Source organism: Bos indicus, chromosome 10, assembly GCF_029378745.1.
Source record: "Bos indicus isolate NIAB-ARS_2022 breed Sahiwal x Tharparkar chromosome 10, NIAB-ARS_B.indTharparkar_mat_pri_1.0, whole genome shotgun sequence".
NCBI lineage: Eukaryota > Metazoa > Chordata > Mammalia > Artiodactyla > Bovidae > Bos > Bos indicus.
In genome coordinates, this window is record NC_091769.1 from 60527649 (window position 1) to 60545072 (window position 17424).

Here is a 17424-nt window from a genome sequence, read left to right on the forward strand (position 1 = left end):
CCAGCAAACAAATGTAGAGGAAATAATAACATTAAAATATCATCATTTTGTAATCCTTAATGTAATTACTGATTTAGGCAATAGTCTGTCAGCAATGCAAGAGACCAGATTCAAACCCTGGGTCGGGAAGACCCCCTGGAGAAGGGAATGGCTACCCACTCCAGTATTCTTGCCTGAAGAACTCCATGGACAGAGGAGCCTGGTGGCCACAGTCCGTGGGGTCACAGAGTCGGGCACAACTGAGCAACTAACACACACACACATATCAATAAATACTAAAACCACTTTGTAAAAAGCAGTTGGGAAACAGTTCAGTGTCTTAAAAGTATTACCCCACAGATTACTAGTAATTTCAACAAAGAAAATAAACTTTATAATGGAGAGATCTGGCAATCACCACTTTAATCAAGGAATTAACGTTATCAGCAGTAATAGAAAAAGGTACACTATGTCCTCTTATTTGATGTATACAATTTTAGCTACGAATAGGGTAACTAATCACCTATTAAAGGTACACCATGTCCTCTTATTTGATATATACAACTTTAGCTACGAATAGGGTAACTAATCACCTAAACAGCTTCATTTCTGAAAGGGAATGCTACTATTAATTATATCAAAACAACATATATAAAGTACAATTTTTGTAGACAACCATGGATTTATCCTTATCTGAAGTATCCTTACAAAAATATTTAAACTGAATCTAATATTAAAACCAGCAGACAACTGACCTGTCCTCGTCACACAAGCCCAAGTCATAAAACGCAAAAACAGGGAACTGTTCTACATTAAAAGAGACTAAAGAGACATAATAACCAAATGGAATCTGAGTTCACATGCTGTATCAGAGGAAAAAGGCTACAAGAGATATTTTTGGGTCAATTAGGGAAATGTAAATTTGGACTAAAGATTATAGAACTTTTGCTAACTTTCTTATAGTGATAATGGTATAGCAATTACGCCATTCTTAAGGATGTATACTTAGATATTTAAGGGTGATGTGCTGTAAAGCCTGCAACTTACTTTCAAATGGTTCAACCAAAAATATACATATCTAAGTACACACAGATACATATAATAGAGAAGAAAAAATAAAGCAAAGGTGGCAATGCAACTCTTCTTGAATGCATCAGTAGGTCTGAAGTTTGTGAAAGTTGGGAGAAGGAGAAGTCAAAAAAATAAATGCAACATTTTTATTCTTATTTACCTTGAAGTCTCTCATCAGTGAATATTTTGTTTGTTTGGTTCCAGGTGCTATCTATGAATACAATTTTTTTCAGTGTTGTGTCTTTGCACTTGCTGTCATTCAAATCCGGTTCTTCAGTTTTCTTGCGTTTAATGGATGGCTTATCAAGGTCATCATTTTTGCCTCTAATGCTATTTTGACTCTTTTTTTGCAGATGAAAAGAAATATCTTTTACTGAAACAGACTTAGGTCCAGGAAATACAAGTGCAACCTAAAGCAAAGAAGCTTATGTTAGTAGTGTGCTATGATCTTCAAAATTAATAAATTCAGACTTAAAACTTCAAGAGGAAAAACTATGTTGAGTATCTGAGAAAAAAGCATTAGGTTTTAGTATATGTGCCTCTTTAATACATATATGGTAAAGTTTTTGGTTCTTTCCTAGTAACCTATAATCATAATATACCACCAAGAAATACTTCTATACTTTAAAATAAGTTATTCACTTATTGATGGAAACCAGGTTAATTGTACCTTACATAAAAAAACTAAACTCTATAATGTTTCATAAGATAAAAGGCAAAGTATGGGGTACTTTGTAAAAGAACCATTGAAAAGTGCTTGATAATTAAATAGCATCTTCACCTATATAATAAGCAAAGAGAAAACAAATGATACAGCCAGTGCTGGTGAGGAAACAGTATGCTGCTGCTGCTATGTCACGTCAGTCGTGTCCAACTCTGTGTGACCCCATAGACGGTAGCCTACCAGGCTGCCCCGTCCCTGGGATTCTCCAGGCAAGAACACTGGAGTGGGTTGCCATCTCCTTCTCCAATGCATGAAAGTGAAAAGTGAAAGTGAAGTTGCTTTTGTCTCTGACTCTGAGCAACCCCATGGACTGCAGCCTAGCAGGCTCCTCAATCCATGGGATTCTCCAGGCAAGAGTACTGGAGTAGGGTGCCATTGCCTTCTCTGGAGGAAACAGTGTAATAAGCTTTTAAAGCCATTACTGATGTCAAGTTTAAATAACGTAACTCTGTGAAAGCCATCTGGCAATATACGTCAAGAGTCCTGAAATATTCATACTCTCTAGCCAAATGAGATTTCAATTATGGAAATTTATCTTAATAATTCTAAACATACACACAATACCCAGAATATATGTTAAAGTATGTTTATTACAGTGAAAACTTTAAAAATCTGTTAAGGAACTACTCAGTGAATTATGGTACTTCCTTTCTTTCAGCATATTTTTACTGAGACCTTATATACTGTAGAACCTCCAAGGTATGAACAACTCCTAACACAAAGCAGGCACCCAGCAAATATTTGTTAAATGAATAAATGTTGATAGAATCATGGGTATTTATCCTCCATATTTTTCCGTATTTCCAAAGATTTTTGAGTGGAGATTATCATTTTTAATATGAAAAATAAATATTAAAATTTAAAATCTTAAATTTATAAACTTCAATGTTATAAGGTTTTTCAAACACTCACAATGCACACCTACCTTTCCCCCATACCCAACTAGCAAAGTTCAGGGCTTCTTAGTTTTCTTAGATTATAAGCACATCATGTCTTTTTATATTACCTAGCTACACTATGTTCTATGTAACTGACATGATATCTAGCTGATCAAAGAAGGAAATACAAATACATTCCTAGATCCCAAACTCAGATATCATTTACAAACACAACTTTCTATATAAATTCAACCAAAAATTACAATATATTGATAGGAAAGGAAAAACTTACCTAGTTTTTTCTTAAACAAATGAATGCATTGATTTTTTGTTTCTAGATTTACCATACCAACAAATGTTCTCCCAAGAGACCTAGAGGTGCTTATGTTTCTTTCAGAAGTATTCAAGGCCTAGTTTTTTGAGATCTATAGCAACATCACTTTTCAACAAGACCAGCTGTAAAGACCTGTTGTCACTAATGTGACCATTTCAACTAGGTGAAAATCCATTAAGAATCTAGAAATGAGCAAGGAAGGCCTCTCAGTAGCCAAAATAAATATCACAAAAGCCATGTACTAAAGCTTTTAATTTAGAAAGGATTTCTAAAAATCCTTCTAGCTTAGTCTTTCTTTTTTTCTTCTGGAGAAATTTCAACATTTGTAATCTGGTTTCTCAGTTTGTATCAAATTAGCGTTTTTATGTGTAGTGTATGAACAAGAATGGAAAAAGGAGAAAAGTAAAAGCAGGTCTAGTAATACTAGCAAAGAGTAAAAATTGGAAGAAATAACGCAAACTAGTAAAAGTGGAAAGACAGACTCAAAAAAGCCTAACATCTAGGATCATTTGCTCTTTTAAGATACTAATGAAGTAAACTGTATGTTGTTAAGGGCTACAGAAGGTTAACCCAAGACCATTAAATATTAAATTATGTTCAAGTACGTTTAGAAAGGCAAGGGAGTTTAAAATTCATATTTAGATTCAATGTGAAAAGCTGTAAAAAAAAAAAATAAGCTGCCTACTTCATGGTCCTTTTCTTCATATTCTGGAATACACGGATATGTATAAATATTTACAAATTCAGGTGCTAAGAGTTTTGCATGTACAGCAGTGCTTTTGCCATCTGTTTCATTCGGATGTTTAATGATGTCAATCTTCAATGGTAGCTAAAATTTAGAGAAAAAAGAAAAATGAACAAAACAAATAGAAAATTCTAATTTTTATGTTATTAAAAATGGTCTTTAAAGCTTAAACAGCAAGCTCACACTAAGTTCCTATAAATACACTTATAGTTTGAAAGTCATACTTTTTTAGAACAGAATACTAAGACTAGTTAAGTCATAAAGCAAACACAAATTTATTTCTCAATACTGTTAATCATGTACTAAAACTATTTTCAACTCATTTAACAGACTCTTATAGCAATGTTCCAATGTCATATTCATTTGTCACATTGGACCGAGTCCTATTCCTTGCATTCAAATATCTGTGTCAAGAACATTTTACATAATTCCTATAAACTTTCAGGTCTGTTAATTTTATATTAAAAAGAAATATAAGCTCAGGCAAAAGTTTTAGATCTAAAATTCAAGTTAAAATTTTGTTCCTCAAAACATCTTTTGAGGTCAAAGGTATTATCTTTTAATGTTAACATCATGATTCTCAGCATGTGAAATTAATTACTAATTGGAAAAAGAGTTAACAGAATGGTTCCAGGAGGTATACTCTATATAAAAAATAACTTTTCAAAATCATTTTGCCTATTTTCCTTAGTTTCATTATTTAATTACTATGAATTATGTCATATCTACATGCAAAAATAATAGTCTTGCAAATTTCTTGAGTTAGATTTTTCTATTATTTTGCTGACTTATTTGGTTTAGTTTTCTGTATAATGCTTGTATGAATGCTGCCTTCAGCCATGACTATGAAAACAGAAGCCAAGTCATATCTCTCCCATCATATGAGAAATTCTCTCTCTAGGACAGATTTTTCGCTGTAGAGTTCAAATGATTTATTTGTTATGATAAGTACTGTTCCAGCTCCCAGCCCACACTAAAAGGCAACATTCTAGGTATTTACTCTGGGGCAACAGCTATTTAGCCTGGAGTACAAAACTATCTTGTTTTTTTAGAACAGAGGAACAGGGAGGAGGGAGGAGGGTTCAGGATGGGGAACACATGTATAATTTTTTTTTTAATTAAAATTGAATAAAAAAAAATAATAAGAAAAAAGAAAAAATAAATAAATAAATAAAAAACAATACTCAATTATTAAATTTCTACAAAAATATTAGCCCTATATTATTAACTTTTATTATTCCAATCACCAATCATTTTGAACAAAATATATCAAGATAAAACTTTCAATGGGATATTTTCTTTATGTGGCTATGATAGAAACAAAAGATGAAATGATTCTGTTCATACCTCCAAAACTATACTTCAAAATGTGACATTCTTATATGAGAGATGGGGATAATGGGATAAGGGAGATAAAGGAGAAGGGGGCAGCAGAGGACGAGATGGTTAGATAGCATCACCAACTCAATGGACATGAATTTGAGCAAACTCCAGGAGATAGTAGAGGGCAGAGGAGCCTGGGGTGGCAAAAAGTCGAACAAGACTTAGTGACTGAACAACAATGCAGACTTTAGAAGAATTATTGTGCTCAAGCTCTTAGTTTTTCTGAGGTAACTATAAAGCTTACTGGATTCTATACTTATTTATTCTTGGCCAGTAAACTTTCCATTTTAGACCCCTAAGCAGATCATGGACTTGCCAAGGTAACATGTAAGCTAAAATGCAATTCAAGTAACAAAATATGAGTGTTTCAAAGTATTGTTCTTACCTGAAATTTAAATGAACCTTATCATCACATTAAACTTATTTTCTTATTGGCAAGTTCTAATGAATGCATGTGTAGAATTTGGTCTCTTTAAGGTCCTAATAGGCAGCAGTCAAATTTCATAAACCATTTAACTTAAAGTTTGAGTCACTGTTAGACAAGTTAACATATACGTAACTAAGTCTTTGATTACAGAGACATGATGGTCTACAGACCGTTTATCTATACAAAAGTAGTCTTGATAGGCAACAAAAAGTATAAGGTAAGCAATCAATTCAAATCAACTTGTTTAAATCTGGCGTTAAATCACCGTAACACAGCCCAATGAGCAGGCCTTAGTCTTTTCAATTTCAGTTTAGTTTGGTTTTGGTCACTGACATGTGCTCCATCTCCACATATAGAATGAGGCTAAACTCACAATTCTGCCTAAGCAAATATCAACCCTACTTCCTTCAGAATATGTTTTCTTCTCAAGGGCAGTCCAAGGCCCTGAGGTGGTTTTTGAAGCTCCTTCATGCAGCCTGTAAACTTGTCTCTTGTAGTTTTCATGTTTATACCACATTTTTTCTATGCTGTAAATGAATTATAATCATTTATTTTAAAAGGTAACTGATTTCATTAAAAACAACAGTATTCATCTCATATGCAAGTGTTTCAGCAATGTATGTCTCTTTTTCTAGAAACAAGGGGGGAAAAATAGGTTTACAGGTCTATAGGATTAAACTTTCTAATTAATTTTCATAATGATGTCATTTATCAAGCTTATCAGTTATATTAGAGTAGGGATATATCAGATGTGTTTTTAAAATCAATTCTACTTTCAAACAATTAAATTTCTCACCAACCTTCACATGTGGTATCTGTTCAACAGGTACATTTTCAACTGGGACGTAACATGTATAGCAGTAGAACATTCTTGAACCACCACACTTGAGACATTTTGATCTTCCATTTTGCTGAGCATTTTTAAGAACATCTTGAGATGCTAAGCATAAGTTTTGAAGAGGATCTTCTGCAGCTATGCATGTAGTTTGTGACTGCTGTATTTCCACAAATTTTGAAGTATCTTCTTCCCTTTCTTTGAGAAATACAGGTGTATTGAGAGACATTTTTCATTCAAATCAAAGTTTAACTTTTATTTCTAAAACACATATTGTAGATGCACTAGAAAAAAAAAGTGGGGGGGGCAAAATAAAAAACAAAACATTTCACTCACTGTTTAATTCACAACTGTGTGCAGACTTTAGTATTTACTAACAAATGTTAATAAGTTTTTAAACCACTAGATTAGCATGCTTTAAGATATAATATTAAAAAGCAATAAACTAAAAAAAATTACCCTTTAAAGCTGCTGCTGCTGCTACTAAGTTGCTTCAGTCGTGTCCGACTCTGTGCGACCCCACAGACGGCAGCCCACCAGGCTCCCCCATCCCTGGGATTCTCCAGGGAAGACCCTTTAAAGCTAGTCCCTCCATAAAAATAGGAAGGTTGTCTCCCAGCAAAATGATTTCAAATATAAAGTTTAGGTACAAACATTTTATTTCTCAGTGACTATTTTTGCTCCAGAAACAGTACTTTGGCTCTATATTAGGAATGTAATGTTTTTATGTTAGTATCAGCCAGGAATGTATTCAACCCTGCAAGCTCTGACTTTCACTTGTTATTATATGACATCAAATTACACTCTGACATGACATCAATTCTCAGTCTGAACCTTGAAAAAAATACAAGGTGAAATCAGTAAAATTTAGTTGGTTATGTTCTAAAAGATGTAATTCTCTCCAACATAAATTAAAACACACATAAAAATGTAACTAAACATCCATTAAAATGAGAGGCATCCACTACCAATTATAATTTTTTAAATATCTCAAAAGGTGAAACATATGCCTACAAAAATATAAAGGCATATACATAAAGATTCAAGTGTAATCTTATAAATGTTAAATTTTACAGAGTAACATCAGTGTTCACCCATTCTAAGAATTCATATTGCTTTCAAAAATATACACCATTCAGTCTTCAGGTCTAGAGATAAAATAGTAAAACGGCTTTCTCATTTAAATATTTCGTTCAAAGGAGGATGATGGTTGCCAAAACTGTTGTTCAAATACTTTGTAAGTACAATATGCTTAGAGGGAAAAAGAGACTGGGGCCCTCTTAATTTGATATGCATTCCAGAGCTGTAAAATGATTCTCATAACCTAAAGCCTTATGGTATTGTGGTGTTTAACTATGAGACTCCAGGCACTTCAAGTACAAACACTGAGAGGAGAAATGCTGTGACAGAAACAGGGAACTTTTTGTGGTTTCCCAAAATGAAAGTGAACAAAGAGTCCAGTGGAACATAATACACAATATAATTTACTAACAAGAAGTTAGTGATACTAATTTAATCAGTCATCAGGAGTTTTTTAGAGATTGTAAATGCCAGGGACTTGGGACCCAATAAAGAAAGGCAAAGAAAAAAGATGTTGGTCATTGAAGGAAAAGTAAAATACACTTGCCAAATTTATCCAAGGGGAAAGCCAAAATACAATAAATATTTTTGATGTGTACTGATTAGGTAAGGGTTTACATTTTGGGTTGCTAGGACAAAGTGATATTTAAAAATGATTGTCCCATCCCTCCTCCTGCCTCATGAATGGAAAACATTATGTGACCTCTACTCCAAATCACCTTCCTAAAAATGACTTTTATCTTTGTCAGTATGCCATCAATGACTGGGAGAGTGCAGGATATTAAGCTGTTACCTTTCCTTGAGGCTCAGATGCTTTTAAGACTGCGTGAGAGTCTTTGACCTTCTCTCTAGTAAATGCACTTAAAGATGCAGTATTCTGCACACAATTTCAGATGGTTTACAGGTTAGATTCTAGAGTCCATCTACAAATCTAGGTAAAGACATCTTGGCTAAGATCAAAAAGTCATTCGGAGAACAGGAGAAGGCTTAAAAATCTAGGAAGAGATCCTATTAGTCTCCAGAAATCAGAGCCACAAATCCTTCTCTGGCCAACAAAAGGTCAATTCTCACAAGCCAATGGAGGTCTCATCACTGAACTCAGGAAACTAATTGGTCCCTAAATCCTCTTGGTTTGGCTTTGTTCTACAATTACCTGAGGTTCTTAAAAACATTTTTAGGCTGCAATAGTCTTGAGTTATCCAGATCATGGGCTCATCCTAAAAAAGCAATTGGAGTGGTCTAATTCAATTTGACTCCACTTCCCTGGGTATTCCAGTAGCCATGCAGGGATTTGCATGTGCCACTATAGGGCCCAGCATTAGTGGGGAACTATGCAGTTCCCAATGGTGTCATGAAAGTCAATGCAGTTGCTTGACGTTTAATGGAAAACTGCTGGTGAGTTTTTCTGGAGCCTCAAAGCGCACTCCTCCTGAGATGCCTCAGAAAAATCCTCATGGATTCCACTTGGCAGTCTGTCCATATAGCTAAATGAATTTTTTTGTTGTTTAGTCATTCAGACGTGTCCAACTCTTTTGCAACCCCATGGACTGTAGCCCGCCAGGGTCCTCTGTCCACAGGATTTCCCAAGCAAGAATACTCGAGTGGGTTGCCATTACCCTCTCTAGGAGGTCTTCCTGACCCAGGGATCGAACCTACATCTCTTGCATCTCCGGCATTGGCAGGCAGGTTTTTCACCAGCTGAGCCAACAGGGAAGCCCCAAATTAGCAGAGCCTATAAGTCCTTTCTCTACAAAAATCAAACAACACAAACACCCTGAGACGGTGCAAGGGAAAGGTCTATGGCTCCCTGCCTTGCCTTCCCTAAACACTCTCACATGTAGATAAGGTGGCTACAGAGGAGGCCTGCCGTTCTAAGTCATGGGGAGCTCCCTCCAAAGGTCTCTAAAACCATATGAACCAGGGATCCATCCTGATCTAATGAACAACCTGTTTCTAATGTGTACAAATCATTTATTGCACACACAATGATTCAAAACTTTCAGAGCATACATCTTAACATCAAATATGTGTGATAAATACAAGTGGAGTTGTGGGGGTTACTGAGAACATAAAAAGACTTCGTTCCTAAGGAACTAACAAATATTTTTACCTAGATATGCACCTGTCATTTTGCAACTTGGGTTGAAAACAAATTAATTTTTTTCTCTTTCTACCCTCTTTACCACACAAATTAATTACTCAATCAAGTTGTACCAATTCTACCTTGCATATAATCCTGTATTTTTAGTCTCAAAGTCAGGATTCTAGATGGCCCATTGCAATCTCTTCACCTCTTTGCTTTCATGTGCTTATTACTAGTTCCAGATATTTAACACGGGAAAATGTATTTTAATTTGGAGTTACCTTTTAGTTAAGCTATCCTTCCTAGTAGTAGTAAACTCCCCAAGAGTAGAATCCTTCACTCTGCAATTCCAGAATGAGGAATTCAACAAATACTTAACTAAATCAAAACCATTATGAAAAAGAAGCATTCACTATGCAACTGCTACTGAAGTATCTGACAACCTTTACCTGTAATCTGCAGCCTAGCAGATTTTTTTCTTGTTTTTCCAAAATAATAAAGCAAAAGACTCCTAGCTACAAATAAGTTAACTCCTACCCCCACCCCCCATCCCCAGGCAGGAGACAGGAGTTCAATTCTTGGGTCAGAAAGATCCCCTGGAGGAGAAAATAGCAACCCACTCCAGTATTCTTGCCTGGACAGTCCCATGGACAGAGGAACCTGGCAGGCTACAGTCCATGGGGTCACAGAGAGTGGGACACGAGTGATCACACAGCACAGCAATGGAACATTATATAAACTCCTTATCCTGTACTTTGGATCGTAACAGTACCAAATAAAACCCACGTAAATTTTATTTTCCTATTTTTAAGAACCTGGTCATAGGTACAGGTCCAATGGTCTACTGTTAAAGATTCAAGGTAACACCTTTTTCCTACAGGCTCACAGCCTGTGCCCTCCTCACCACCACTCCCCCCACACACACACAGCACACATCCTGTGGTAGAGACTGTCTTGCCTTAGTTTTTCATAGTACACTGGGGTTTAGAGAGAAGTAAATTTTAAATATTGTGGTTCTGAATCAAGCAGTGATTTTATCATCCAACTTCATGGAATTGGCACCTCGCAGTGTTAATAAACCTCCTGACTTGTCCTACATTTCCAAGAAATAATTCAGACTTAAGGGCAGCCTCTTTGCTTATTACCTATTTATAACCTAAATACTTTAAATACACTGCATGGCACACTATGCCTGCACTAATTTTCTCCTTCAGTGATAACCAGTGTCCCGCAAATCACTTCAAACACTGAAAAATAAAACATAGGGTACCTAGTGGACTAACTTTGCCTGAACAGACTTTTCTTGGGCCAGACTGCACTGAAAATAGTTGTTAGGGGTAAAACAAAAACAAAAACTTTTTTTGAGGAAAAATATGGACGCCCTTTCCCCAAAGGGCCCACAAGACTTTAAATATGCTAGCGGCCGCACAGGGACCAAGGCTCCACTCACAAGCGACACCCAGCACGACCTCCACCGGGGCCCGGCCAAGAAGCGTCCACTCCCGCAGCTGCTGGGCTGCGGCCAGACCCCGGTCCCCACAGAAGCGCTGAGACCCGCACGAGGGATCAGAGTGGGACTCAGACCTGCACAGCCCGCGAGTCCTCGCACAGCTCCACGCGTCTTCCGCTCCGCCGGAGCCCGAGGTGCTCGCCCGGCCCTGGTCCCGCCTGGCCGCGGCGGAGCGCTTTCCGGGCGACACCAGAGGGAGGAGCCCGGACGTTGCTAAGGCCGTTGCTAGGCCCGGGCTCAGCGCGGGTTCCGCTGGCAAAGATAACGGGCGGGGAGAACCGCCGTGAGGGGTTAGAGGCAAAGTCCCGCCCCAGCTTTTTTTTTTTTTTTGTGGTGTCACCCTTTTCCGGAGAGAAGTGATAGAGAACCAGAACCCTGCTCCGTGAGGCCTGGCCTCACATCCCGCCAGCGTTGCGCTGAGCTCCCTCCTGAGACTGGCCGGGACCGCGGAAGGAGGACGCGGTTCTCGAAATATACTATCAAGGTGTAGTTGCAGTGTGTTGTGAAAAATGCTATTCCTACAGAACACTTTCCCATTTGCCAATCCCTAAAATATTTTAGTGAGAACTTTGTTCTATTACTTTTTAAAAAAATTTTAATGGCTGTGTCCAGAGAAGTAGTTCGTATGCTGTATAGTAATGAAAGCTGTTTGAAAAATTATGTCTGATAATGAGGTCTACTTTAAAACTACAAACTCACTCAGAGACGGGACTACTTTGTGCACTTTTCCAATCTGAAATTAAGCGTAGTATGCGGATAGATTATTAAACCATTTTTCCTTGCCCCACCCCAAAGAAAATCTGTAGGGAAGGAATGCATGTTGACAATTGTGAGATTTAAAAATACATTGGCTAGATCTTGAGCAATATATTTATTGAATACTATGAATTTAGCAATTGAGACAGAATATTGCCCTAGGCAGGGATCCTCAGTCTCCAGGATCTAATGCCTAATAATCTGAATTGGAGCTAATGTAATAATAGAAATAAAACACACAATAATGTAATGTGCTTAAATCATCCTGAACCCACCCCCACCCTCACCCCACCATCCCCCGTTCTTGGGAAAATTATTTTCCACCAAACTGGTCCCTGGTGCCAAAAATGTTGGACCTTAAGTATCAAGTTAAGCATGCATAGTAGAGAAAATACAATATGGCTAATAAATTATAGGAATTTTAAAAGAACTCGGAATGGAGTGGTCAGTGAAGAGCTCTTGGCTGGATTTGAGTAGAGCTCTGAAGAATGATTATGGTTTAGTATAGTGTTATTCAAAGGAATGGTGTGGGTCCCATTGGTGGGGGTCCCATTTGTAATCAAGGAAATCTAGTGACAACTACACTTTTAAAAAAATGAAATTGGCTAGTTTGGAAAAGCAGTGCATGGCATTTGGTAAGGTTGAGTATTACTTTGTGGAGTTTTAAATTATATATGTATGCATGTGTATGTACACTAGGTCACTGTTTATAAAATGTATTTCTCATTTGGTGTTTCTTTTTTAAAATGTTTGAAAGCCACCGCTTTAAGAAAGGGAAAGAGGAGAATCAATAGCAAAGTCTTCAAGCCAATAAATAATTTATCATTTTAAATTAATTTAATTCAAGTGCACAGATTAAAAAGCAAATGATTCTATTTCTTTATCAGAGTGAGTACTGGGTTACTATTACTATGTAATAAATTACTGCAAAATATGCTGTCTTAAAATAATCATTTTTTATGTTAATGAGTCTTGTATTCAGTGGAGCGTAGAGGGACAAATTTTTTCTGATAATTCAGCTATGAAGACTGTGAATGCTAGCAGAGGTCCAATGTGTTGCCTTTTCATGTGGCCTGGGCTTCCCCCCACGGTATGGCAGCAGAGTAACCAGACTGCTTAGGCCTAGTGCTCCAAAACCAAGTGTTGCAGTGAACAAGGCAGAAACTACATGTTATTTTTCTAACCTAGTCCCCAAAAGAAACAGCATTATTTCTCTCACATTCTTTTGATTGTAAGTGAGTTTGAAGGCATGTCCAAATTTTAGGAGAGGGGACATAGATGCCACTTTTCAAAATACCATCAAGGAATTTGTGGCTGTTTTTCAAAAAACCAACACTGAATTTACTGCTGTCACCAAAACCCCCAAATTACAGTAGATTTTTATTTCTCACAAGAAATCCATTGTGGATGTTACTAGTCAGATAAAGTGTTAAACTCAAGAATGTGAGTTTCTTTTTATTTTTAGTGTTTCTGCTGTTTCCTGTGACTTGGGGTTCACAGCTTACCTGACAAGAGAAAAAGCACAGTGAATCACCTAAGAAGTTTTAGAGGTCGGCCCTAAAAAAGGCATATATCTTTGCCCACATTTCATTGACCAGTTTAATCTAAGGTCCCTTCTTTAACTGCAAGGGAGCCTGAGAAATGTAGAGAAACATACAGATATTGGTGAGTAATAACAGTTTGCCACATTCTAAATTTTTAGCCAAAAATCCTGTAGTCCCCAACCCCTCTGCTAGATTTCGTTTTTTCATTAGTTATCTATTTTATACATAATATCAATACTGTATGTATCAATACATACATACAGTATGTATCCCAGTCTCCCAATTTCCCCCAAACCCCTTTCCTCTTTGGTATCTATATGTTTGTTCTCTACATCTATGTCTGTATTTCTTCTTTGCAAATAGAATCACCATTACCATTTTTCTAGATTCCACATGTATTCATTAATATTTTCCCCATTCTAACTTACTTCACTCTGTATGACACTCTCTGGGTGCCTCTGCATTTCGACACATGACCCAATTTTGTTCCTTTTTATGGCTGACTAATATTCCATTGTGTATATGTACCACATCTTCTTTATACATTGCCCTGTTGATGGAAATTTAGGTTGCTTTCATGTCCTGGCTATTGTAAATAGTGCTGCAGTGGACATTGGAGTGCATGTGTCTTTTTGAATTATGGCTTTCTTTGAGTGTGTGCCCAATGGTAGAATTGCTGGATTATATACTAGTTCTATTTTTAGTTTTTTAAGTAACCTCCATACTTTTCTTAAAAGGAAAATTTTTTTCAAGTATTTTCAGTTCTGTTATTTCATATATCGAAATATACTACAGTTTCTTGATTTTTTTTCACTCTCCAACATTATCTGTTAACTTTCTCCTTTAGAAGTCAATCATAAAGCTCTTTTATAACACCGCTCCCAAGTGTGAACATTCCTACTCTCCCCCACACTCTTTTTATCCTCTCATCTCTCAATATAGTAGTCTCACAGTTTTTGTTTAAAGTAACATTTTTATATATTATTTGACCCTGAACCACATATGATCACATTAACTTTTAATACAACCTTTTATTTCTTTGACTTAATAATTGCCATGTTCTGTCTACTTATTAATAATCTATCCTCAGAAACTCTGCCAAAGTAACAAAACATTACAATCAAACATATTGATTAATCTAGCTGATTTTGTTTTCCTTCCAGATGTTCTCTAGAGCATTTCCACCTCTAATTCATTCAGTATTGGTTGCTTTTACTAATTCAATACTGCTCTTCTGTGTTAGCTCCCTTGTTCCTTTTTCTTTGCATAATCCTTTGTTTTTCTGAAACATATTTTCTAGTTGTTTCCTGAGAAAAGATAAATGAGAGTATTGGAGACAGCATAATAACCACCCTCAATGCAGATCCTATTGATATGTTTTCCTGTGTGGCAGAAGGAACTTTGTACATGTGATTAAGTTAAGGATCCTGCAATGAGGAAATTACAGGATTATCTAAGTGGGTTCAGCATAATCATAAGTGTTCCTATAAAACGGATTACAAGAGGTCAGAAAGGGGAGAAGATGCTATACTACTGGCTTTGAGGTTGAAAGAAGGAGCTAAGGAGCAAAGCAGTGTAGGGGGCTCCTAGAAGCTGCAAAAGGCAAGGAAACAGATTCTCCCCTACAACCTCCAGAAGGAGTATAGTTCTGCATACCCATTTCAGGCCTCTGACCTCCAGATCTGGGAGATAAGTAAACCTGTATTGATTTAAACAGTTAAGTTTGCAGTAATTTGTTAGAGCAGCTATGTGAAACTAATATAGAGAAAAATGGTGATTTTTTTTTTTAAACTGGCTTAAAAATCTGAAGCATGCCATGTATTTAATTGATAGGCTGTCTGTATTTATATTTGAATTTCTAGCTTGAAAGTCATTTTCTGGAAATAATCATCTAAATTCTTATCTTTTAACCTTTGATTCTTATCTTTAACACTTTTATTCTAGTTTCCAGAACATTGCTTCAGCTTCCTCCCCATAAACATTTTGTTGACTAATTAATTTATTTCATTATATTTGTACCTTTTATTTTTTCTTCATAAAATACTGTTTTTTGCTTTCAGGGATGCATTTTATCATCTGTGTCTAAGAATCTTAAAGACATTTTAAAAGTTTCCTTCTGTTCCCTGTATTACCTGTATCCTCTCAGATTTTATTTTCAGTTATCTTCTCTGATTTCTATTTTTTAATTTTTATCTTTTTTGATATTTTGCAGCTGTTCCTTAAATATATAGTAAGCCTTGGATTTCTGTTTGTATTGAAGAATGAAGAAGATTAAAATAGTGATATAAAGCTCAATGTGTCTTCATAAGAGGATCAGATTTTTCATTGGAAAATTTTCAAACATCTGTAGAATAAAAGGCACTAATGATGATATGAGCAGAAATCAATGAAAGTGAAAACACATGTGCACTAGAGGAAAGCAACAGGCCAAAATTGGTTCTTTGAACAGATTAATAAAATTGAAAAGCCTTAAACTGACCAAGTAAAAAGAGAAAACTCAAAATACAAATATCAGGAATGAAAGTGGTAATATCCTACAGGTGATAAAAATAATAAGAGGATATTAAGAACAAATATTTATATCAAGGTATTTGACATTTTTTGCTTTCCTTGAAAAATATAATTTACCAAAACTGATAAAAAAGGAAATAGACAATTCCAATGACTATATCAATTTCGAGAAATTACATCTATGTTAGCCTGCTCTGGCTGCTATAATAGAATACTACAGACTTGGTCACTTAACAGAAATTTATTCTCTCACAGTTGTGGAGGCCTCAAGTCCAAAACCAAGGTGCTGTCAGTGTTGGTTTCCGGTGAGACCTTTCTTTCTGGCTTCTGGATGGCGGCTTTCTCACTGTGTCCTCACATAACCTTTGTGCATGCGCGGAGAGAAAGACCCCTATGGTGTCTTACTCTTCTTAGAAGAATAGCACTCTTATTGAGCTAAGGCCCCACCCTTAAGACCTCATTAAATTTAATTTCCTCTCCAAAGGCTCCATCTCAAAATATAGTCACATTGAGGGTTAGGTCTTCAAGGTAGGCCCTAGGGGAAAACATAATGTCTGAAATGAAGACTTTACTGGATCACCTAACAGCATTTCTTATCCAAACTGACAAACAGAGGAAAAAAGTTTAGAAAAAAACTCAGCAATCTTAGTGATCTGTAGGACCATTTCAAGCTATCTACCATAGATGCAGTTGGAGACCCAGAAGGAAAGATGGGCAAAAGAAAAAAACATTTGAATAAAAATGATGGATAATTATCCAAATTGATAAAAACTATAAATGGACATGTTCAGAAATTCAGCTAATCCAGACAGAATTAAGAAAGGAAGGAGAGGAGGGAGAGTTGGGGGAAGAGGGAGGGAAGGACAAACAACCCCACTGACTGCTGAAAACCAGTGATAAGGAGAATATTTTAAAAGCAGCCAGAGGAAAAGACATATCACATATAGGACAACAAATATTACATGATTAGAAATATTCCCTTCCCCTTTGTTATTTGCAAGATTATGAGTAAAGTTGGTGTGGTTTCTTCCTTAAATCTTTGATAGAATTTACTTATGAAGCCATCTGAGTCTGGGGTTTTCTTTGTGAGATTTTCATTACAAATTCTATTTAATTGTCATAAGCTATTTACCTTTTCTAGCCACCTAAGAGAAATTAAAATGTATCCACAGAATTGTATGCATTTATAATAGCAACTTTTTTTCCTATAATACCTCAAATCTTTAAACAAGGCAATGAGTACACACACATACACACACACACTCACACACACACACAGGAATACTACTCAGCAATAATATTTGATGATCTTGGATATTCCTCAGAAATCTTATGTTAAGCAAAACAAACCAGATACAAAAGTGTATGCAATGCTATGATTCCACTTTTATGAAAGTCTAGATCAGGCAAAGTTAATCTACAGCTAACTATAGTTACATAAAGCAGATTAGTGTTGCCTAACACCAGTGGTGGGATATTTTTGCGTGAAGTTGTAGGAATCAACAATAAAGTAGCACAAGGACACATTATGGAAGTGATCTAAATATCAGTTTTCATTCCAACC

General features: G+C 36.1%; 2 protein-coding genes across 10 annotated transcripts in view; one reads left to right on the forward strand and one right to left on the reverse strand.

The window, feature by feature from the left end:
- Window positions 1-11281, reverse strand: part of DTWD1 (DTW domain containing 1) — a 92843-nt gene extending 81562 nt beyond the window's left edge. For 3 of the 7 annotated variants that reach the window (XR_011568902.1, XM_019968858.2, XM_070797580.1), the window contains exons 1-4: window positions 11124-11280; window positions 6342-6660; window positions 3672-3815; window positions 1211-1460 (exon numbers count right to left, since the gene is read on the reverse strand). Coding sequence is in view for 6 of the 7 variants with exons in the window: in XM_019968858.2 (XP_019824417.1) it covers window positions 1211-1460; window positions 3672-3815; window positions 6342-6605 (658 nt within the window). In the remaining variant the exon portion in view is untranslated. The other 4 variants (XM_070797579.1, XM_070797576.1, XM_070797577.1 and 1 more) reach the window with 3 other exon arrangements.
- Window positions 11282-11285: 4 nt separating this feature from the next.
- FAM227B (family with sequence similarity 227 member B) overlaps window positions 11286-17424 on the forward strand; it is a 212249-nt gene continuing 206110 nt past the window's right edge. For 2 of the 3 annotated variants that reach the window (XM_070797582.1, XM_070797581.1), the window contains exon 1: window positions 11293-11533. The gene's annotated coding sequence lies outside the window, so the exon portion shown is untranslated. Of the gene's footprint in view, window positions 11534-17424 lie in introns of all 3 variants that reach the window. The other variant, XM_070797583.1, reaches the window with a different exon arrangement.